The 25,089-nt window shown below is 44.4% G+C and overlaps 1 protein-coding gene across 2 annotated transcripts in view; it reads left to right on the top strand.

Moving 5' to 3' along the window:
* zswim5 (zinc finger, SWIM-type containing 5) overlaps window positions 1-24,210 on the top strand; it is a 225,988-nt gene extending 201,778 nt beyond the window's left edge. For both annotated transcript variants that reach the window (XM_078408424.1, XM_078408423.1), the window contains exons 6-14: window positions 4,198-4,374; window positions 4,496-4,642; window positions 7,536-7,673; window positions 12,174-12,434; window positions 13,413-13,548; window positions 15,328-15,485; window positions 19,266-19,429; window positions 20,443-20,524; window positions 21,586-24,210. In XM_078408424.1, the coding sequence (XP_078264550.1) occupies window positions 4,198-4,374; window positions 4,496-4,642; window positions 7,536-7,673; window positions 12,174-12,434; window positions 13,413-13,548; window positions 15,328-15,485; window positions 19,266-19,429; window positions 20,443-20,524; window positions 21,586-22,448 (2,126 nt within the window). In that variant the 3' untranslated portion in view covers window positions 22,449-24,210. The remainder of the gene's footprint in view (window positions 1-4,197; window positions 4,375-4,495; window positions 4,643-7,535; window positions 7,674-12,173; window positions 12,435-13,412; window positions 13,549-15,327; window positions 15,486-19,265; window positions 19,430-20,442; window positions 20,525-21,585) is intronic.
* The last annotated feature ends 879 nt before the right edge of the window (window positions 24,211-25,089 follow it).

Genomic DNA, 25,089 nt, shown 5'->3' with positions numbered 1-25,089 from the left:
AAGGAATGGGAAATGTCACCCATCCCTTCGCTCCAGAAATGCTGCCTGTCCCGCTGAGTTACTCCAGCTTTATGTGTCTATTTTTTACTTGTTTCTCAGCTTGCATATTCAGATGAAATTTTGAGATGTGGGTGCATATCCCCAAGAACACAATTGTTGTGCTAAACCAATTTTACGTAGATAAAAGATGGGAGCACATATTCATTTAGTCAGATGCAGTAGAGGCCCAGTTGTCACTGATAAAATCCTTTTGCTCCAAACCTATTCAGCTTGGGGAACAGTTAACGAATAAAGAATAACTATTGCAGGCCACTGAACAGTTAAAATGCTTTCCAGCAGAGTTAACTTGGTTTTCAGTCTCTCTGAAAATAACCATCACATTGGCTTCACGTATAAAACTTGTTTGCATCTAGCTCCACAGTATAATGCAACAGTATTGGCAAGCTTTCATTTTATAATGCTTATTACTTAGCAGCGTTTGGCTATGGACTCATTTGGCTCAGGAGATATGTGCACGTTAATATGATTGATGCGTGTATTGTGATATGCATTCCTGTCTTTAATTATCATGATGCAGGGCTGTTTTCTAAATACGGTAAATGATTGTCTGCTGGTCCCAACATACCTCATGCAAAACTTTAACATGCGAGATGAGCTGCTGTTGTAAAATGATTTAGACGTGTACATACCGATGTTGAACTGAAAATCACTGTACTGCCTTTAAAACGACCAGAGATTAGGTGCTGGGCTTTTATTTCACCGTTTACATTGTAGTTGAAAAAGAAAATAGTAAGTAGCCACAATGGAGCATTATTTGCACTTGTTGACAATTGCGGAACAGCTTTGTTTGCGATAAATAGTCTTCCTGATAATTTGACTGGGCAGTTTGGAAGAGAGGCAAATGATTTGAGGTTTTAGTTCACGAAACCATCAGTTTCTTCTTTATGTGTTTTTAAAATGCCCACAATGCTTCATGATGTCTCCAAAAGAGCCTTAACAAATAAAACACTTTTGAAATGCAGTAGTAGTTGTAATATATTTAATATTTTCACTGTACTCCAAGTTTATGGGGATTTTTTCAGAAACTATCAAATTTGAGAGACAAGGGTGGAGACCAATGACAAAATTGTCCGATGCAGTTTGGAGATTCCTCTGCTTTGGTGAATTGTCACTAATTGATGAATGCAGAGTAAAGAGAATGCAAAACTGAGTACAAATACACAATTCACGCTTTGGGGATCCTCTGCCGGAGTCAAGACAGTTATTAAAATAGTTTTAATGTAATTTTAAAAAGAGTAAATTTGAAAAAGCCATTGGAAAAACCATTTCTCCCTTAACACGTGAGTTCCAAAATAATGTTTAGAAATTCACACCAGAGTCTCCTCTGTTGCTTTTTCCCCTTTCCTTTGACAAAAAATCCACCTTTTCCTTGTTGAAACCAGTAATATCCAAATGGTAAACATTACTTGAATAAAAATGAGTGCGGAACTATTAATGCATCGGGGTGCTAATCTTTTGATGGAGTTTTAAGCTGGTATTCGGAATTGAAACAAAAATTTTGGTAACCAGGAAGAATTGTTTCGAAAATGATAGTGTTGTGTGCTTTAAATGAGCTGTTACCCATCTTTAAAAGTGATTAACTGTTCATGTTGCACTTTAGTTAGTTGCTCCAAATGTTGAACCGATTGAAGTTTTCATTCCATCCTTTCTGGGAACTTCAATCGCAGATAGAAACATAGAAAATAGGTGCAGGAGGAGGCCATTCGACCCTTCGAGCCAGCACCGCCATTCATTGTGATCATGGCTGATCATCCACAAACAGTAATCTGTGCCCAACTTCTCCCCATATCTCTTGATTGCACTAGCCCCCAGAGCTCCATCTAACTCTCTCTTAAATTCATCCAGTGATTTGGCCTCCACTGCCCTCTGTGGCAGAGAATTCCACAAATTCACAATTCTCTGGGTGAAAAAGTTCCTTCTCACCTCAGTTTTAAATAGCCTCCCCTTTATTTTAAGACTGTGGCCCCTGGTTCTGGACTCCCCCAACATGATATTCCAAATGTACACATCACAATCCAATTTGATGGCTCTTTGCTGTGTTCTGTGGCTTTTCCTGCCCCATCCCTTTTACTTTTATTTAATTTTCCATTGATTGGAGTTATCTTTGCCCCCCCGCCCCTACCGCCCCTACTTTAGCAATATAACCTATCTGCTAAGAGTAGGCTGTTTATTTATTTCTTCATCGAATTCTTGGCTTCATTAGCAATGTCAATTTTCTTCTCTGTTGTATTTCTTAAAATGAAAGTAATTGTTTCAGCGTGAGTGATCATCATAAATACAAAAGGAAAGTTCTGGATGTGACAGGGTCAAGGCTCTGATGTTCTCCCTTGCTGAGGTGGATCAAGACTAATAAACCCAAGATTAGATCAGTAGAGATGTAATCATCTGCTTCACCTGTTCCTCACTAATGGATCGGACAATTTTCCCAGGCACAAATACTCAGTTTCCATGTGATCACGATTTAAACAATCTGAAAGACTGAGTATAAATAGATGTATTGAGCAAAATAAAGTCATATTGATGCACATTTGTGTGTGTGCTTCTCTCTCCTATAAGAATTATTTCTTATAGATATTGTTGATTTTATGAAAATGATTGCCTGTTGAGATTTTGTTTTCATTTTATTGTGGTTTGTCTGATTAAAATTGCCGAAATCAGAATGTTATTGACCTACGTTGACAGAAACTAGGTTGAGATAGCTAATCTTATTTCACATTAACCTCTACAGCCAGAGAGAAAAAAGGATTTACAGACCATGAGTTCAGCACAGATTTGAATCGGGTCCCAATGATGAAAGAGCACAGGGCTAATTAGCAGTGACATCCAATCCCCTTAGCTCTGCAACTATTTTGTTTTCATTTCTTTCGTAAAACCATTAAATCATGCATAGAATCGGTTGATGAATACTCAGGTGGCCTGAGTATAAAATACTCTCTGTCTGTGAGTTTAAAGACTGAGTGCTAGCAAATTGCATAACTATGAAGGAATGATAGATGCACCAATCCTATACTTGCCAAACATAGCAATAGCATTAGCCAGAGAGGAATTAGGAGTAGCAACAGTCTCTGTTTATCCTCAGCCACCACCCCCATTTTCTAACCCAGGATTAACATTTCAGGTCACTTTTCATGAGTTCCATGAGTTCAGTTCATTGAACTGAACGTTAACTTAGTTTCACCCCTCACAGTTTGTTTTTCTTTCATTTAACTTGGCCGAGAACAGGAAATCTCAATGAAACATAAGGAAAGTAGCCATGGATAAAAAAAAGACACAAAGTGCCAGGCTGCATCTGTGGAGAAGATGAACAGGTGACTTTTCGGGTCTTCAAGAAGGATCACGACCTGAAAAGCGACCTATCCATGTTCTCCAGAGATGCCACCTGACCCGCTGAGTTTAGTTTAATTCAGTTTAGAGATACAGCACAGAAACAAGCCATTCGGCCCACCGAATCCGCACCGACCAGCGATCGCCGTAAACTAACACTATCCTACACACACTGGGGACAATTTACATTCATACCAAGCCAATTAACTTACAAACCTGTTTGTCTTTGGAGTGTGGGAGGAAACAGGTCTGGGAGAAAACCCACGGAGGTCACGGGGAGAACGTACAAAGTCCGTACAGAAACGTACCGGTAGGCAGGATCGAACCCGGGTCTCTGGCGCCGTGGGGCAGTAGCTCTACCGCTATGCCACCGTGCCGCCCGTAAAGAGTTGCTCCAGCACTTAGTGTTTCAAATTGTAAAGCAGCATCTGCAGTTCCTTGTGCCTCCTGTCTAGTTAAAAATCATCTTAGATATATTCCATTTTGAGAGGCTTTGCTTGTCCATTCGATTGTATCGACATTGCTCAAGGTTGTATGAGATGTTTTGGTTTAATGTTCTTTGATGAAATTGAGAAAGTTAGTGAATGATTGGTTTGTCATTGTCATCATGGTGGGCCAAAACATTTTTACAAATCTACTGTAGTTAGTTACAGGAGATAATATTGAATGTGAAATGAGGATTTCACAAGTTTTTAAACAAGTCGTGAAGTTCAGCTGATCAGCAATGTGTAAATAAATCTCCAGTTACTCCAGCTCTTTCAGACTGTATTTCTCACAAACGGTAACTTTGTTTTCTCATCTTTCTCTTAACAGACTCTTTAGCTAGACCAAGACGGACAGTTTTCACACGTGCAATGGAGGCTTGCGATCTACACTGGCAGGATAGTCACCTTCAGCGTATAATCAGCAGTGATTTTTATGCATCGCCCTCGTACCAGAGAGAGGGCGAGAGCCTCCTTTTCAACTCTCACGGGCAGCCTCTGTGGTTAGGTAAAACTTCAAACGTACTTCTATAAGTGTTTCCTTTCTCCATATCCCCTGCCCCCTCAAAGACAAAATGGCTTCTTTCTAACCCCTCCATTCCTTCTTGGAATTCTTTTAATGTGTGCAGAGCATGTCCCCACTGCCTGCGCCCGGGTGGATGCCCTCCGTTCACATGGTTATCCCAAAGAAGCACTGCGCCTGGCTGTGGCAATCATCAACACACTCCGTCTGCAGCAGCAACGCCAGCTGGAAATCTATAAACATCAGAAGAAAGGTGAGCCCTGCGACTATGCCATCGAGCGGCCACTGAACGGAGCCGTCTTGAGCAGAGGTCACTTGTGGATGGGGCAAAATGCAAATGACGCGAGAATGGTGGACCTAAGTTCAAATCAAAGCATTAGGATGCTCAGCAGGTCATCCAGCATCCGCGGGGAGAATAGCTGAGTGTAAAATCGGGGATGTGCAGTCATTTTAATGGATGCGCTCACATTTTTAATTCCTCTATGCTCTTCACAAATGTAAATTGGCCAAAGAGTGTGCAGGGACTTCTGTTCGGGGTAACCGCTTCATGGTGGCATCCAAGGTTGAGTTAACTTCCATAATTGGAAGCCACCAGCATGGAGATTAAGCTTAACTTCACAAGATTGCTATTGAAACTTTCAAGTGTCGCATTCTCATCTTTTTTATTGAAAATGATTGTCGAGAGTATTTTTATAATTAATCACATATTAAAAGTGCAGTGCAACATTTGAGTAGTCCACAAACGTATCAGAATATTCACGAGTTTTTTTTTAATGTGTACTTTGAACAGGTCTACTTTTATTTCTGTATATTTCCTTATGACATATAGGAGGCCATTCAGCCCATCAATTCTATGCAGACTCTCAGGAATCTCCAGTTCCTCTACTTTTTTTCCCTAGTAATCTATGGTGTCTGGCAGGCTGTCACCTCCAATTCTCCTGCCACACACTGATACTGGAGTTAATTTACTGCATCCAACTAAACTGCCAGTCAGCATGTCTGTGGGAGGAAAGTGCGAGCACCCAGGGGAATTCTACCAACCACAGGGAGAATGGACAATCTCCACACAGACAGCACCAGTGGCCAGCATCGACCCCGGATTGCGAACACTCCCAACTGCTGTGCCACCCCCTCTTCATTTAACTTAAAACAAATTATTAGAACAGTAACTGCTCACTGACTGTGACCACCTGAGGTGTTTACTGCTGGTGAAGATATAGCAGCAATAAACACCATTCCTCTTCACCCAACTGGAAGCAGCTCAAACCTCTCTCTGATTGTGTTTGACCTCTTCACTTCTTTCGTGCTGTTAATTATGCCGTTCTCCTGTGTGAACCAGCTTCAGAGCACTATGGGCTTATGCTTTCAGACACTGGAGAATAGACAATTCTTCTTCTGTTTCTTGCTCCAAGATTACACGGAATAATAGCTGCACCTTGGAATTGGTCAGCATGATATCAAGTAGTGGCTGAGAGGACTGGATACAGTAAAGGCTGAGGGACGACCCAATGTCCCACTTGTAGTATTAGAGACCATTACTTGCAGTACTACTGGCCAAACCGTTCTAGTACAGTTTCAACACGTATTTACCAAGCCGTGTGGAAAATTGCCCAAGTATCTCCTGTTTTCTAAGAAGTTGGACGATCCATTCTGGCCAGTTACTGTCTAATCAGTCGACTCAGTCATCGGTAGACTGATGCAAGATGTCATTGATCGTCAAGCAGCACTTACTTCCCAGCAACCAGCTCACTGATGGATCAGTTTGAGTTTTTTTGTTTCGTTTAGAGATACAGTGTAGAAACAGGCTTTTCGGCCCACTGAGTCCATGCCGACTAGCGACCTCCGCACATTAACACTATCCTACACACATTAGGGACAATTTACAATTACACCAACCAAATTAACTTACAAACCTGAACGTCTTTGGAGCGTGGGAGGATCCTGGAGAAAACCCATGTAGGTCACCGGGAGAACGTACAAACTCCGTATAGACAAGTTCAATCAGGATCGAACCCCAGGTCTCTGACGTTGTAAGGCAACAACTCTACCGCTGTGCCGCCATGCTGCCCGGTACCTCTCAGCCCCTTCCCAGTTCTCCGACCAGTCTAACTGTCCCTGATTACATTTTATCTCTGTTTGCTTTGATGTTATATTTTCCTACCTAACAATGATCTATTCTACATTTGCCTTGATCTCCACCCCCTTTGATGTCTCGTTCTCACACCTTGCACTTCCTTATCTCTTTATCTTCCCCTCCCCTGTCTCTCAGTCTGAAGAAGGGTCTCGACCTGAAACGTCACCCATTCCTTCTCTCCAGAGATGCTGCCTGTCCCGCTGAGTTACCCAGCATTTTGTGTCTATCTTCGGGTTAAACCAGCAACTGTAGTTCCTTCCTACACACCTCAGCTCTTGACCTGATCACAGCCTTCATGTAAACAGGAATCAAAGAACTGAGCCCCAAAGAAACTTAAATGGCCTTGATAACAGAGCAGCATTTGACATCATGATGGCTTTATAAAATTAGTCTCTAGGTATCAAAAGGAAAACAGTACATTGGCTGGGCCCGATCTTGCTTAATGAAACGTGCTTATGCTTGTTGGTGATCAATCATCCCAATCCCAGGACAGCACTGCAGGATTTTCTTGGGACAATGTCCTCGGCACAATGATTTTCAGCTGCATTGTCAATAATATAGCTCCCGTCATGAGATCCAACATGGGTTTGTTTGCTGCCCAATAATCAATTCTACTTGCATTTCCTCAGCAAATCAAACTGCCCATGCCGGCAGCAAAAGTATCATCTTTAGTACCTTTGAAAGGAGTATTGTGGGTTCATAAGTTATAGGAGCAGAGTTAGGGCATTCAGTCCATCAAGTCTACTCCGCCATTCCAACATGGCTGATCTGCCTTTCCCTCCCAACCCCATTCTCTTGCCTTCTCCCTATAACCCCTGACGCCAGTACTGATCAAGTTCTTTGAATGAGTTTTATTTGAATCTTCTTCACGGAAAGACCATGCGTCTTCCAGCGGCATGTTTAAAATATTCAGATAGGTCGACCCCGATGAATTCTCGTTCTGCCCAGATTTTACGATGATTGTAATGGTTCAGAGTTTATTACTGATTTATATTGAATTATCTGTTCTCAGAATTATTACACAGAGGAGTAACTACAATTACAAATCTGGAAGGGTGGGTGGGTCATCCTCTGGACCCGATTGGATGCCTCTTCATCACACTGACCGAAGCCTGTCGACTGGAGGACGAAAACTGTTTGGACACAGCAGGTAAGAGAAGGTGCAGAAGGAATAGCTGCCGCTGGTTTACACCGAAGATAGACACACAATGCTGGAGTTAACTCAGCGGGACAGGCAGCATCTCTGGAGAGAAGCAATGGGTGACGTTTCGGGTCGCGACCCTTCTTCAGACTGAGAATCAGGGGAGAGGGAGACTAGAGATATGGAAGGGTAAGGTGTGAAAATGACAGATCGAAGCAGATACTGGTCAAGGAAATGTAGAATGGTTCATTGTTGGCTGAGGGGAAGGTGACAACGAGGCATATAAACAGTAAAATTAATCAGGACAGTGAACCCAGTCAGAGAACTAGGGTGGGGGAAGGGGACGGAGAAAGAGGGAAAGTAAGAGTTGAAGTTGGAGCACTCAATACCTGTGCTCATTACTTCTGCCTGTTTGCTTTACTGTACTTGGTTTGTCACCAACATCCACATGCAACCACCAGATGGAGCACCTAATTGAAAGCTGTTAATCTTTTGCTTTCGTGGGCAGATGGGCAGCTTAACACCAGATCTGCAATTCCAATCTTGGACGCCTTGTTCCTTTGAAATCGGGTTTGCTGTTGTCAGATTGGGGTCAAATATTAAAATGGTCCCAATTATATCCACAGTAACTGTGCATTCCTGTTTTGTTTTTTTCAGAATCCCAAATCCAACTACAGCAGCTGGGAATTTAAATTCAGTTAATTAAATGTTTTAATTATTGGAACAACCCCATTAAAGCATGTTTTTTATTTCAATGCTCTACCAGCATGTGGAGCAGCAGATTGTCGAGGAAATGTGTGATACTTCAGTTCTGTTGTTCAGTTCTCTTTGCACCCCATCAGAAAATGAGGCAGCCCCATGCGTGCCTGCCTGCAGTAAGATCAAGGCATCTTACATGCCTGGACTGATAAATGGCAAGTAACATTTGTGCCATACAACTGCTTGACAAGGGTATGTCCTACAAGGGATCACATACCCTTTGATACTCACCCATATCAACATCACTTACTACTGTCAACAACAACCTGGAATTACCATTGACGCCAAATGTAACCGGACCAGCTGTTTAAATGCTATAACAGAAAGAACACCTCAGAGGCAGGGTGTTGCATTGTGAGCACCTCGCCGCCTGAGCCCCAACGGCCCTTTCACCACCTGCAAGGCACAAGTGAGGAATTTGAATAAAACTCCTCATTTAGAGGCCACACAGTAGCACAGCTAATTGCGTCTGGCGTCTTCGTTGACTTTGGATCAATCCCGACTTTGGTGCTGCCTGAGTGGTGTTTGCACGTTCTCCCTGTGACTGCATGGGTTGCCTCCCAATGCTCTGATTTCCTCCCACATCCCAAAGATATGCAGTTGATGGGTTAGTTAGCTACTGTAAATTGTCCCTAATAGGTGGATGGTAGAATTGGGGGCAGGGGGGGGGGGGGGGGGAATGAGTGAATGGAAATATGCAGAGAATAAAATGGGATCAGTAGTGTGAATAGCTACTTGATGGTTGGTGGGTATTTGGTGGGCAGAAGGGCCTGGTTTGTGCTGGGTGGCTCTAAGAGTGGAACTCTAATGAAGCTTCAGAGTTCAAAACCATTGTGGATGAAACATGCCTCCACAGCCCTCTTTCAATCCCTCCATCGCCAGCACACCATCGTTGTGATACGCACCGTACAAAATGCCCTGGGTCCAGGCCATTCTGACAGCACCTCCCAAACTTGTGACCTCAAATGCCAAACATCAAACTGCTTGAGGAACTCAGTGGTCAGGCAGCATCTGTGGTGAGAGTGGAGAGATGGCATTTCTGGTTAGGACCCTTCTTCAGATTGACGGAGTTGGGGAGGGAATGCTGGGAAAGGTAGTTTTCTCCAACCCCCCCGCTCCCCTTCATAGGGCCCTGACCCGAGAGGTTGTCTGTCCATTTCCTCCACAGATGCTGGCTGACCAGCTGAGCGCCCGCAGCAGTTTGGTTTTTACTCAGGACTCCAGCATTTGCAGGCTCCTGTACCTGCACAGCTACTGCCAAAATGGACAGAACAGGTGGACATCCTGCCTCCCGCGGGGCTATCTTCCAAGTTACAAACGTGTGTAGGGAAAAAAACTGGAGATGCTGGTTTAAATGGAAGGTAGACACAAAATGCTGGAGTAACTCAGCGGATCAGGGAGCATCTCTGGAGAGAAGGAATGGGTGACGTTTCGGTTCGAGACCCTTCTTCAGACTGATGTCAGGGGAGGGAGCAGGACAAAGATAGAATGTAGTCGGAGACAGGAAGACTAGTGGGGGAACTGGGAAAGGGGAGGGGATAGAGAGAGGAAGCAGGGACTATCTGAAGTTAGAGAAATCAATGTTCATACCGCTGGGGTGTAAACTACCCAAGCGAAATATGAGGGTGCTGTTCCTCCAATTTGCGCTGGGCCTCACTCTGACAATGGAGGAGGCCCAGGACAGAAAGGTCAGATTGGGAATGGGAGGGGGAGTTGAAGTGCTGAGCCGCCAGGAGATCAGGTTGGTTAAGACGGACTGAGCGGCGGCGTTGAGCAAAATGATTGCCGAGCCTGCACTTGGTATCGCCGATGCAGAGAAGTTGGCATCTGGAACAGCGGATACAATAGATGAGGTTGGAGGAGGTGCAGATGAACCTCTGCCTCACCTGGAAAGACTGTCTGTGTCCTTGGATGGAATCGAGGGGGGAGGTAAAGGGACAGGTGTTGCATCTCCTGCGGTTGCATTGGAAAGTACCTGAGGTGGTTTGGGTGGGAAGGGACGAGTGGACCAGGCAGTTACGGAGGGAATGGTCTCTGCGGAAAGCAGAAAGGGGTGGAGATGGGAAGATGTGGCCAGTAGTGGGATCCCGTTGAAGGTGGCGGAAATGTTGGAGGATAATTTGTTGTATGCAACGGCTGATGGGGTGGAAGGTGAGGACAAGGGGGACTCTATCCTTGTTACGAATAGGGGGAAGGGGAGTAAGAGCAGAGCTGCGGGATATTGAGGAGACCCTAGTGAGAGCCTCATCTAAAATGGAAGAGGGGAACCCCCGTTTCCTAAAGAATGAGGAATGATGCCCTGGTATGGAACATCTCATCCTGGGCGCAGATGTGGCATAGACGGAGGAATTGGGAGTAGGGGATAGAGTTTTTACAGGAAACCGGGTGGGAAGAAGTGTAGTCAAGATAGCTATGGGAGTCAGTAGGTTTGTAGTAGATGCCGGTCACTAGTCTGTCTCCTGTGATGGAGATGGTGAGATCCTGAAACGGTAGGGAGATGTCGGAGATGGTCCAAGTATATTTAAGAGCAGGATGGAAATTAGTGGTGAAATTGATGAAGTCGGTAAGTTCTGCATGGGTACAAGAGGTAGCACCAATGCAGTCATCAATGTAGCGGAGGTAGAGTTTGGGGATGGGGCAGGTGTACGCCTGGAACAAGTTACAAACAAGTTGCAAACATGAATCAGTTGTTTTCAACTGTTCCTTCATCATCACTGGATTTAACAAATGAAACTCATTACCTGACAGCATAGTTGGAATATTTTCACCAGATAGACTGCAGTAATTCAAGAAGGTAACTTACTGACACCACCTTGCCAGCAAGACCCATATTCCATAAATAAATGAAAATGATGATTGGTCCTAACATGGTCATGTTTCATGTTTCTTGTGTTTTATGACTGTTGGCAGACCAACTTCCCTCCTGGCATAAAGTTCTATCGTATCGTAACCACCAGACTTCTGTAGTCACCCTGATCCTTGCTTTATTTTATCATAATGCAAAGTAGACTCAGTTTTGCTACTTAACCTTGGATTCTATATCGACAAATCATGGGATTGATAATATTGGTAAGAAAGAAGAAGGAGGTATATAATTAAACTCTCTGATTGAGAATGATCAGCCATGATCACATTGAATGGTGGTGCTGGCTCGAAGGGCCGAATGGCCTACTCCTGCACCTATTGTCTATTGTCTATTGTCTAAACTAGGACAGGACTGAGTGAGACAGGAAAACTACACAATTATTTTAAAATGTGCATGTTTGACTTTAAAAAAAAAAGACTTTTCCAGCAATATGTTCCTTTGCAGTTTGCTTGAAAACACATAGTCCCTCTCAGACTAACTTAATTAATAATCACAGAAGTTAAAGAAAATTTTGTTCCATCTAGTATATTAAAAAATTTAATCCCAGATTCAAATGTAAGAACATTTGGCGAGGTGCTGTCCATGATTATCTTTCAAAAAGTGACAAGAACATTTTTTTTTCGTATGAAAGTAAATATGGAGTATCATTTCTTGATTAGTACAGGGGTCAGAGGTTATGGGAAGAAGGCAGGAGAATGGGGTTAAGAGGGGAAGATAGATCAGCCACGATTGAATGGCGGAGTGGACTTGATGGCATAATTCTACTCCTATCACTTATGACCTGATGATATTCATGTCAAATTCTTTTCAATGTTTCAAAATGTGAAGATGGTGACATTTTATTCAGGATTTCGTGAGACTGATGCCCATTTTACTCTCATTAGATTCCAACAGCGATCTGAAGCCTGCCATTTACCAACATGTAGCTGTGTCTGGGTGCCTGGATAGCAATGAATCGTACCTCACACTGGCGATGGAGGTCGCGTTGATGGGCATGGGTCAGCAACGAGTAATGCCAGAGGGACTGTATGCGCAAGACAAGGTCTGCCGCAATGAGGAGCAAATAATCTTCAAACTGCAGGAGCTGGAGCTAGATGAAATGCTTGTACAAGTCCTGCGTAAACAGTCCATTATCTTATTAGAAGGTAAAGTAATCATTCCACATTGGTCGAGTATTTTGCAAAGGAAAGGAAACTTGCCACAGTTTTGCGAGGAACACAAATTTGAAAGGAGAGTGCAGTGAATTACAACATCTTCAGCTCCACAAGTGGTAACGTAGGCAACAAAGCTGATGCATACACTGCGGTTTGATTTTGTTACTCTCAAAGGTCAGGCAGAAATAGTGCAAAGCTTTGCTTTCTTTGAGGTTGTAAGTCAATTACCTGCTTCAGGAGTCTGAATTTCTTTGATAAACTCTTAATCGAGAGCTGGGTGGCCAAGTTAACTTGTTCCATATTTACGCTGTTATTTAATTGGCTTTTGACCTTTCCTGGGCATGATGCTACCAACGAAAAATATATTCTACTCCATTATATTTGTAACACAGTCATTTCATAAAGCTGCCATGGTAAATTATTCCGGAATATGCTACAAAGTACTGCTGTGCATTTATTTCTGTTATGACATTTGACAAGATTCAGATAAAGGCAGTGGATTCAAAAACCTCCAATCTCCAAATTTAAAAAAACCGTTTGGTTAAATTCTATGCAAGGTTGACACCAGGGAAAGATCGGTGAAAATTCTAGCTTTTCCATCAAAGTTATCAAAGGCAAGGAAAAAATCTCCAGGGGCAATGTAATCTTTCAAACTGTGTTTGCAGCAAGACTCATTTGTGGGAAAAGAAATAAGTGGAAGCTTAAGTATACCTTTCTTTCATATAAACATCAGTGCTCATTGACAAGGTGTGCAAAGACAGCTCTTCAGTTTCAAGAAATAAACTGTGCTAAAATGAAAGAAAATAATAATAAAAGTAACTGCCGTGATGCGTGCACAGGTACAAATGTGTAAAATATAAAGTCTCGTACATAAAATTATTGCACTGCGTGAAAGTCTATTTTATGTAAAGATTTTCAACAGGACTTTCCCCTTTCAACCAAGTTGATGACGATTCTGATCATTAACAGGAGGACCGTTCAGTGGCCTGGGCGAAGTCATCCATCGGGAAAGCGTGCCGATGCACACGTTTGCAAAGTACCTTTTCTCAGCTTTACTGTTGCACGATGCTGACCTCGCATACAAACTGGCTTTAAGGGCAATGAGGTTTGTCATTTTATTCAATTTTAAATTCGTATTGGATGCATGCAGCTTGCGATGCAATTCTGTAGATTATTGCGCCCTTTGATACAAATTCATACTTTAGACTAGAGATACAGCGCGGAAACAGACACTTCGTCCCACCGAGTCTGCGCCGACCAGCGATCACCCCGTACACTAACACTATCCTACTCACTAGGGACAAGTTACAATTTTCACCAAAGCCAATTAAACTACAAACCTGCACGTCTTTGGAATGTGGGAGGAAACCGGAGCACTCGGAGAAAACCCATGCGGTTACATGGCGAATGTAAAGAGCCTGTACAGACAGCACCCAGAGTCAGGATCGAACCCGGGTCTCTGGCGCTGTAAGGCAGCAAATCTACCGCAGTGCCACCTGTCATGCCAACCAATCAATCTTGCAACTAAATGCAGGCGAATTGGCTGTATGGAGATAGACATTGTTTTGTGAAAGTGCTTAAAAGTAGATAGTGGTGACTGAAAGAGAGTTGGGAAAGATGTGATGGCTATTAGTGGCTCTGGAGGCCCAGTCAGTGGATATTTTTAAGAGAGAGATAGATATGTTCTGGATTAATACGGGTGTCAGAGGTTATGGGGAGAAGACAGGAGAATGGGGTTAGGAGGGAGAGATATGTCCGATGCTTCCTGTGCTTCCCTCTCCTACCTGGATCCCAATTGGCCACTCTCTGGCCACATTCGGGGCAGCACGAGAGGGTGGTGATAACTGCAAAGCCAGTTGCACCAGATGCATAAGATACGTCGTCATTGCAGAATAACTCCAATGACCGAGGTTGAACACAGATTTTCCGTTTGGACCAACTGCAGCCACGTGATAATGATACGACAATGCACCCTTGGTCTGCTCATGACACCCCCTCCCGTGTCTCCCAAGCACCACAGAGTGCCGGAAACTTCAACAGAACAAATTTTGTTCATTTTTTTAGTTTTAGAGATACAGCGCGAAAACAGGCCCTTCGGCCCTCCGAGTCCACGCCAACCAGCGATCCCCGCGCATTAACACTATCCTGCATGCACTAGGGCCAATTAATCTACAAACCTGTACGTCTTTGGAGTGTGGGAGGAACACAGGTCACGGGGAGAACGTACAAACTCCGTACAGCCAGCACCCATAGTCAGGATCAAACCTGGGTCTCTGGCGCTGCTAGCGCTGCAACTCTACCACTGCGCCCCCTTAATAAAATGTAAACTGCATGTGAGTGGAATGACCTGCCGACCCGTCCCTGGCTCACACCGTCTCCCCGGCCGTTTAGAGTCCCAGTTTCCGACCCCACTCCTGACTCGCACGGTGCACCAGCGAGCCCTTCTTCACCCACTGAAAGGGCACAAAGTACTGGAGCAATTCAGCGGGTCAGGATCTCTGGGGATCGCAGATAGGCGACATCGGGACCCTTCCTCAGGCAGATTCAGCTGGCTGAGTCACTCCAGCTCCTTTGCGTTTCAGTGTGCCCCCCTCGGTCACGGTAGGGCTCCCTCCTCTCCCGCCTGCTCTGGAGTATGTCGGCGGCTCCGGGAGAGAAAGGTGGCGGCGATGGTCAGGGGAGGAGGGAGCGAGGGGGGGGAGGGGGATGGAGGGGGAATGAAACCTTGGAGATGCAGCAGTTTGTAAAGTATCTTTCACTGACACGACAAACTGACCAATACTACACGTGTGTGCATCTGAGCCATCCGTCTAGTCTAGTGGGACTAACTGCCACGTGGGGATTTCCAGTGGCCTCTGTATCATGTCTGCCGTTATTCTTGCAGGTTACCTGTTCTTGAGTCCACAGCACATGCAGGCGACGTGTCCCACCCTCACCACATTGTTTCAGTCGTACCCAGCCATTACCCTCGGTGGTTTACCCTCGGGCACCTGGAGTCTCAACAATGTGAGCTGGCCTCTACAATGTTAACAGCTGCTAAAGGTTAGTCAGTGCAAACACGGTGGGACTTTATTGCTAATACAGTCAAACCCTCGCAATAACGGACCTCAGGTGTGTGGGGAGGGTGTTGTTTGGGAGGATGTTGTTTGGGAGGATTGTGTCCGTTATTGCCAATTGTCCATTATAACCGAGTGAAGGGGGGTAGGGTTTAACCCCAGGCCAGGAGCGAAGAAATGCGGCATTGGCAAGATGGGGGGGGAGGGTTTAAACAAGTGGGACTTCACAGGCCAGGGAGCCACAGATGAGCTTGGTACACCAGGGATGGGCTGGGTACGCCAGGGACAGGCTGGGTACGCCCGGGATGGGCTGGGTACACCAGGGACAGGCTGGGTATGCCAGGGACAGGCTGGGTACACCAGGGACGGGCTGGGTACACCAGGGATGAGCTGGGTACACCAGGGACAGGCTCGGTCTGCCAGAGACAGGCTCCGTACACCAGGGATGGTCCAAAGACAAGCTCGGTACTCCAGGGACGGGCTGGGTACACCAAGGACAGGCTGGGTACACTAGGGACAGGCTTAGTATGCCAGGACCAGGCTCGATACACCAGGGACGGGCTGCGTACACACCAGGGACAGACTGGGTACACCAGGGACGGGCTGCGTACACCAGGGACAGGTTGGGTACACCAGGGACAGGCTCGGTACACCAGGGACAGGCTCAGTACGCCAGGACCAGGCTCGATACACCAGGGACGGGCTGCGTACACCAGGGACAGGATGGGTACACCAAGGACAGGCTCAGCACACCTGGAAGAGGCTCGGTACTCACACCGTCTTCGTGCTGCGCGCTCTCTCCGCTACCGCAACCGGTGACCAGCTCATTGGGTAACTGATGGAAGTGGGGGATGGGCAGTGCAACGGGAGCCTCGACCTGCTCTCACTAGAATCTGCTGTGCAGAGGTCCGTTACTGTATTACTCATCTTTGCTGTGTAATGATAAGGTGGAGGCACGTGTCCGCGGTGTACCATTCCACATAAATCTGCCGCCCAGCCAAGCCACAATGGGGATGGCATCTTGGGGAAGCTAAGGCAAATCCCACAGGAAAGTGGGCAGATGCCACACCGGTCTGCTCCATGGTAGACTGCGGTTGCAAAGGTGCAAGCCATTTGGGTTCACTGTCCAGTCGGTGTTGGGAGAGAAACAACAATAAAATAATTCACCTTTTTGAGAAAGGGGAGATCTCAAATGTGCCATTCATTTACCACACATAATGTATTTAGTGCCAAGCTGAATTTGCCCATGCAAGGTTACCCAAAAGCCCAGGAGCAAAATGTTGCTGGTTTTGTGTTTGGAATGTAAGAATATTGCCCAAATATTTCAAGTTAGGGGGTGGAATCTGCAAAGTTGCCTAAATCTCATAACGTTGAACTATTTATGCCTCGAGAGTGTTGGAATATTTATATGAAAATATCTTCATATATTTAAAGACGTCCTTATTTCATACTTTGTGTTTTATATTGACGCCGTGCACTCAACGTGGCCTGTGTCGTATTTTATGTATTATTAAAGTTCTTACAGAGCTTATGAAAGTTGTTGAATGATTGTTCAAATTATGCCGCATTTTCTGGATCAAAACGAGTTCCCCAGATCCCCTTTTATGTCTTGGCTGCTCTGTGGTGATGGTGCTCCTGCTGAGAGATGAACAACACCTGGGTGATGGCCCCAAGAGGGACAGGCTCCCTTTTCTATGTCCATATTTAACGCAGATGATTGCATGATACAAAAGTATCCTCTTGTGTAACAGGAATGACTTCTGGTGGCATCACCAATCTAGATTATTAAAATAAAATTAAGTTTTAACAGTCAGTATGTAAAGGCAATATCTTGGTGAGATCAATGTTAATTTCCGGCTTGAAATCCACAGAACTTTTTCAGTTTAGTTTGGAGATACGGTGCGGAGAACGGGCCCTTCGGCCCACCGGGTCCGTGCCGACCAGCGACCCCTGCACATTAACACTATCCTACACAGGCGAGGGACAATGTACATTTATACCGAGCCAATTGCACGTCTTTGGAGTGTGGGAGGAAACCAAAGATCTCAGAGAAAACCCACGCAGGTCACACAAACTCCGTACAGACAGCACCCGTAGTCGGGATCCAACCTGGGTCTCTGGCGCTATAAGCGCTGTAAGGCAGCAACTCTACCGCTGCGCCACTGTGATGCCCACTCTTTGCTTTAACTCTTTGCTTAATGTTACCACTTGGTTCAGTTGTAACACCAAAGATAATTGAGATACATGTTCTATAGTTTTAAGTGTAAATATAGCTGGTTCTTACCATTGAACTTAGTAAATCTTCAAACCTCTTTGTCCATCCATGTTATTAATAACCAGAGTGCAATTTAGCTTTGGAAAATAATTTGTTGGGGACATTATAGCAAATGTTTAAGGAAAAGCAATCTCCACAATATGAATACCAACGAAAGGACATGCCTACACAACAACAAGCTCCCAGACTGTGATCAGTCTGAAGAAAGGTCTCGACCCGAAACGTCACCCATTCCTTCTCTCCCGAGATGCTGCCTGACCTGCTGAGTTACTCCAGCATTTTGTGAATAAATCGATTTGTACCAGCATCTGCAGTTATTTTCTTATACCCATAATATTATTGGAGTGTTAAGTCTGGCGTGGATGCACATGTTCATTCTACGAACAACAGAAATAGTTTCCTCCCTCTTTCCACTTTTCGTGATTCATTCTTTCTCATCAGTTTTTGATGCCATTTGTCATTTTCTGTTTTATTACAGCGAAGTATTTCTTGGAGTGGTGGGTGTGAGGAGGTTGTAAATAGACATTATGCAGATATGGACACACTGCTGGAATGGTCAATTTGTGAAGTTTAATGCAGGCAAATGTAAACTAACAGGTTTAGATAGAGAAAAATGAAAATAATTCATATAAAATATTTTGACAAAGTTCAAAAAATTGCATAAAAATGAAAAAAACAATGGAGTAGATGTGCTTAATCATTGAAAGTGGTGGGGCAGGTTGGTAAACAGGTGAAGAAAAATTGAATCCTGGTTTTGTAAACTGGCACAGAATACGCGAGACACACGAAGTGCTGGAGTAACTCAGCAGGTCTGGCAGCATCTCCAGAGATGAAACCTGACTCGCTGAGTTACTCCAGCATTTTGTGTCTACCTTTGGTATAAACCAGCATCTGCAGTTCCTTCCTACACAGAATGCGAGAGTGTGGTGACAGGCAAGAGAATCAAACGTGACTTGGGGTTTTTTTAATACAAGAAGTGGTTAAGGTCTGGGATAAAGCATCAGCGATCCTCGCGGAGGAAATTTCTATTGTGGTGTGTTCAAAGGGAAACTGAAAGAAACAAATTTACAGGGCCGCGGTAACAAGTCTGGATTATTATTGCATAGAGCCAGTATGAACAAGACAGGCCGAGTGGCCTCCTTCTGCACTATATTCAAGAGAGAGCTGGATAGAGCTCTTAAGGATAGCGGAGTCAGGGGGTATGGGGAGAAGGCAGGAACGGGGTACTGATTGCATTCAAGAGAGAGCTGGATAGAGCTCTTAAGGATAGCGGAGTCAGGGGGTATGGGGAGAAGGCAGGAACGGGGTACTGATTGAGAATGATCAGCCATGATCACATTGAATGGCGGTGCTGGCTCGAAGGGCCGAATGGCCTCCTTCTGCACCTATTGTCTATTGTCTATATCCATTCTGCGGTTCGTGAACTGCAGAGTGATGGCACCAATGTGGCAGACCGGCAGGGTCCAAGTAACTTATTCTGACTGTTTACAGGGGATATGCTGAGGTTGCGGACGGTCCTAGAAGCCATTCGGAAGAACATTCATTCCTCATCCTTGATATTCAAACTGGCCCAGGATGCGTTTAAAATAGCAACACCGGCAGACAGCCCTCCAGACATTACGCTTCTCAATGTGGCCCTGGAGCTTGGCTTGCAGGTACGTTCGCCACGCCCAGTGAAACCCTTTCAATCCAGCCCACACGCCAGAGAGCAAATCTCAGGGCGGCAAAGAGGGGAAGTTTTCTAACCATGGTGATTCATTGCTGGAGACTTGGGAACAAACTATTTGTCTTAAACCAGCTTTCTGAAATCTGGAGAACTTGAAATGACCAGGAACGGAATAGGAAAATAGGAAATGGCATCAGGTATGGGATATGCCCCCCTTGGGTCTGGTCCATCATTCAACAAAGTCATGGGCAATCTGATCTTTAACTTTCAATTCATTTTTCTGCTCATTCCCTGTAATATTTGGCTATCCTACAGTTCTGATACATACCCATCACTGTCTTAAATATTCTGAATTATTTAGACATCCTCAATACCCTGGGAGAGAGAACCAAAGATTTGCACACCTCTTGAGAGAAGAGATAATTTTTGGCCCACGGATGAACGACAGTTGATCACAAACTGCTGCTAAAAATCCTGCCTTCAAGAACAGGGAGGAAGAGGAGTCGTGTTGACAGGAGCTTCTCTTCCCCCTCCCTTCATCCCACCCTGCCCCGTAATTTAGATATCCCACTATGGAGAAGAAAAGGCACAAAGCACTCTAGGTCAAAATATTTCCCTCACATGTGACGTCGAGAGCGAGGAGGACCAAAGGAGGACCCGGTGGGTTGGGGTGGGGGGCGCCAAAACTATAGGGGGAACCGTCGTGGGTGGGGGGGGGGGTAGGGGGGGTGAGGCCTGCTGCCATAGGGAGCGGCAGGCAGTAGACAGAACTGTTCAGGGGTACTTTGTCAGCAGCAGACACGTGGTGCCACTTGTATACTGCCTAGGCTGTAGGAAAAACAAAGCATTTCACTGTACCTAGGTACATGTGACAATTCATTCATGTCCTTCCACACTTGTCCAGGACAACCAATCTTGGTCTGAGGCTGATACTAGATATTGTGGATAATAGGAGAGACATAACAGAAGATGAACTCATGCACTGTATCTGCTTTTGCACAGGTGATGCGGATGACCCTATCGACCCTGAACTGGCGACGCAGGGAAATGGTGCGCTGGTTGGTGACCTGTGCTACAGAAGTTGGTATGCAATGTAATCATTGCAATAGATTTTACAAAATCTGCATTTAACAATTTTATCACTGCAAGCAAGGATCACCATTCATTTGATTTCAAGACTAGCGATTTCCTTTTTAAAGATACTGCAAATTGCAAGAGGTTTATCTAATTCTAAATTGGGTTTTTTTTAAACTGAAAAACGTCTGCATTATAATTATTTACTGCGTGTCCACAATAAAAACCTTTCCCAACTGAAATGGCTATCGCGCCAAATTGCTCCATTTTAGTAAGCATGACATTAATCGTTAAAACACATGAGAAATGAATGTCTGGAAGAATTTGTGTGGCAAATCAGGCAGCATCTGAAGAGGCAAAGGGATGGTAGATGTTTAGATTTTAGATTTAGAGATACAGCACAGAAACAGGCCCTTCGGTCCACCGGGTCCGTGCCGCCCAGCGATCCCCGCACATTAACACTATCCTACACCCACTAGGGACAATTTTTGCATTTGCCCAGCCAATTAACCTACATACCTTCAGGTGCCTCAGGACTGAGAGTGAAGAGAAAAAGGGTTAGAATATAACAGGGAGAGGGAGGGGCGAGACAGAGGCTGGTGGATGGCAACAGATAACTGCCCACTGTTCTAATTGTTGGAAAGAAAAAGAAGAGTTCACCCTTCTCTACCCCATGCATGTGCCTTTCATCTTTGTGACACTGCATTTGATCCCTGTGCACTATCATTATTGCACCTCTCCAATTGCTGATCTGCTTGTAGGGAAGAGAGGGAGTGCTGCATATAAACGTACACTGACAGAAGAAGGCAATGCAACAGGGGACAATTTAATAGCTTAATATAATGTATCTGTTGCCAGCCGGACTCTTTTCTATCATCATTCTATTTTCTTTTCAAGTGTTCCTCTTGTTGACTTGTGAAGGTCAGAACCTCTCCTGGCCTTCAGATTAATCTATTTAGGAAAAAGGAAAATATATAAATGATGTCCATGCATTCTGGAAAAGGTCTCTGAATGATTGAAGGAACGGTTCACTTACTGTACTGTCTTTCCATTCCTTTCTGTTTCATTTAGGTGTCCGAGCTTTGGTCAGCATCCTGCAGAGCTGGTACACGCTCTTCACTCCGACCGAAGCAACTAGTATTGTGGCAGCGACCATCACATCGCACAACACCATTCTCCGGCTGAACCTGGACTACACGCAAAGGGAGGAGCTGGCAAGCTGTGCCCGCACCCTTGCTCTTCAATGTGCCATGAAGGATCCGCAGAATTGTGCACTGTCTGCTTTAACACTGTGCGAGAAAGACCACATTGCCTTTGAGACGGCCTATCAAATAGTTATCGATGCAGCCTCTACGGGTATGACCTATTCCCAGTTGTTTACCATAGCTCGATATATGGAGCATCGAGGGTACCCGTTACGGGCCTTCAAACTTGCCAGCCTCGCCATGACCCACCTCAACCTAGCCTACAACCAGGACACCCACCCGGCCATCAACGATGTTCTTTGGGCCTGTGCTTTGAGCCACTCTTTGGGTAAAAATGAACTGGCTGCCATTATCCCCTTGGTTGTGAAGAGCGTACAGTGCGCCACGGTGCTATCGGACATTCTGCGCCGGTGTACGATGACGGCGCCCGGTCTCGCGGGTATACCGGGCCGGAGGAATTCTGGTAAACTGATGTCAACTGACAAGGCTCCTCTGCGCCAGCTCCTGGACGCCACGATCGGCGCCTACATCAACACCACGCACTCCCGCCTGACCCACATCAGCCCGCGGCACTATGGGGAGTTCATCGAATTCCTCAGCAAAGCCAGAGAGACGTTTCTGATGGCACAGGATGGACATATACAATTTGCTCAGTTCATAGATAACTTAAAACAGATTTATAAGGGAAAGAAAAAACTAATGATGCTTGTCAGAGAACGCTTTGGCTGATGCACTATTTATAAACTTTTGTCGTTTCCAATTTTTTTTTGTTCAACTGTGATCTTGTCTCTTAGGAGTGGTACTCGGTGTCTTGGCACAACAGTGGAGCCAGTCTGCATTTATTTGAGCATTAACCAGTGCACACATTGTTCAGTAATCTCAGCAGTCACAAGAGAAAACAAAAACCTGTTCTGGTACATAAAACTCAAGGATTGTGGAAAACAAAGTTATACAAAGTCTCTTATGTTTTAGAAGTGTACCCACTAAACCAAATCCTAGCACACAAGGCAAATACCTCTAGCAAGTTCTCTTATTTCTCACTAGTTCTCTCTCCCGTTCTGTCTTCCCCCCCCCCCCCCCCACCATCTCTCTTGCCCGTCTCCCATTGTCAGCTTTAACCTCCATGAGTTGCCAGGTTTTTAAAGCAAAGGAAAGAGTATGCATTTTTTTTTAAAGAAAAGATTGTGTATAAGCAAAGCAACACTAAACCTCGCGGCCCACCAAATCAGTTTAGTGAGATGGCTTCCTCGCACGTGACCATACGCCGTGTGTTTTTGTGTGTGTGTGAAGGTACTTAAAGAAGAGACCATTCTCAGGGATGCTAAACAAAAGTAGCAAAAGCATTTATGAAAACTGTAAATATTATATTATATGTGTCTATTATTGAAAGAATTGTAAAGTATATTAATTTATAATTAATATTCTATGTCATTAATGGGATACTTGAAATTCACTGTGGGCTGGAAATGTTTTACCAGGAGGGAGACTTCAGAGCACATTTCTCAGGTTACCCCCATGCTGTGTGTATGTATGTAAACGAGTGAAGGAGATGGCATCTCTATGCAGAGCTACTCACGTACTGTCCCTGGGTATGAACTGGTTCCCAAGAGTAAATTGGTCATAACTTTTTAATAAGTTTTATTCTTAGGAGCTGAAGATTAGGTGTAGATAAAATAATTTGGTCTTGATACTTTATGAAAGTACACGCAGGTATTAATTACACTTGCCTCATACCTCTATCGGGACAATATTTTGTGGTTCAAAAAATATTATTTAAAGATAAAAAGTCATGGGTGACTGTGAAGTAATTAAGCTGGTAGCACTCAGTTTCATTTGTTAGATCTTGCGCGTGCAAACCTCTCGAAGCTAAATAAACCGTGTTTCTTAACTCTTAACATATCCTAATACCACAGATAATTCAAAAGAAAAGTTATCAAACGGAGTGTTTCAACTTAAAAAGCTGTTGCCTTTCCAAGTCATTCAAGAAAGAAAGAAAGTGTTTTAATTTTTTTTCTTCTCTGTTGTGTTCCTGCATCCAATGTTTTTTTTCTTTTTTTACAAATAGCTGCTTCCCGTTAACAGTTTTGAAAAAAAAATTGTAAATCTTGTTGATCCGGTTACATTGCAAAAAAAAAACTTATTTTGAATGTCTTTGTGTTCACTGTACCAGTGTCAGTTTGTCATAGTTTTAGGGGAAAAATGCGCTGATAGAGAACGTTGACTAGATGTACCTATTGTTGAGATATGGAAAAAAAAAGTGTTTAGTAAATGTTGCCTCTCTCTGCGCTACTGAAAACTTAATTCAGTATTGTTGCCACAAAGTATCTAATTTCATCAACAATTCATTTTTGTGTAACCCCTTGATCTGATGCTTAAAAAGACAAAAAAATACGAAATTTAATACTATTTATGTAATGCTACTACCATTTTATATAACTGTGTCAGAAATTTCAGTGCTTTTTTAATGAATAAAGTGTGGAACACAACAGCTCTAACCTGCTCACTGTTTGCCTGGGGCTTATTTGACAAAGACAGTGATCCTCCCAGCACCTCCCTGCCCCAGACCAGCTTCTGCGCATATTAAAGATATGAACGGGAAACAGGCTGACCTTGCATGAAGACGACATGTTACACACAGCTCTCGCACTGTCAAAAGCAATTTAATGAACTATCACCTGTGTTGTCTGAAGGTGAGATTCTTCACCAGCATTGTGTGAATGTCAAAAGGTACGTTTTGAATCTGTTTGGTGATCTCTCCAAAACACAGGCTATCCACTCATATTTTTTCATCGTTACATCATCTCGAGCAGGTGATTCTCCCAACCCATTCTCGTCTATAATTACTGAATTCACATACATGCATTATTGTAGCCCAGTCTAAATAACTCCATGGGAAGTTAAAATTCAAACTGAGATTGATTTAAAATGAAAATCTGAGGAAAAGGAAAGTGTCCCGATTGTCAATATTGTCAGTAATACTATTTGTCCTCTATTTTTACTTGCACTCAGTATGTCCCCCCACACATTAAATCCTTAAGATAGACACAAACAAGGGGGAACAAGGGGCCACAGTTTAAGAATATGGGGCAGGCCATTTAGAACTGAGATGAGGAAAAACTTTTTCAGTCAGAGTGGTGAATCTGTGGAATTCTCTGCCTCAGAAGGCAGTGGAGGCCAATTCTCTGAATGCATTCAAGAGAGAGCTGGATAGAGCTCTTAAGGATAGTGGAGTCAGGGGGTATGGGGAGAAGGCAGGAACGGGGTACTGATTGAGAATGATCAGCCATGATCACATTGAATGGTGGTGCTGGCTCAAAGGGCCGAATGGCCTCCTCCTGCACCTATTGTCTGTTGTCTAAAATGCTGGAGT

The sequence above is a fragment of the Rhinoraja longicauda genome, chromosome 11 (assembly GCF_053455715.1).
Source record: "Rhinoraja longicauda isolate Sanriku21f chromosome 11, sRhiLon1.1, whole genome shotgun sequence".
In the NCBI taxonomy this organism is placed as follows: domain Eukaryota; kingdom Metazoa; phylum Chordata; class Chondrichthyes; order Rajiformes; family Arhynchobatidae; genus Rhinoraja; species Rhinoraja longicauda.
This window is presented reverse-complemented; position numbering and strand designations above follow the sequence as displayed.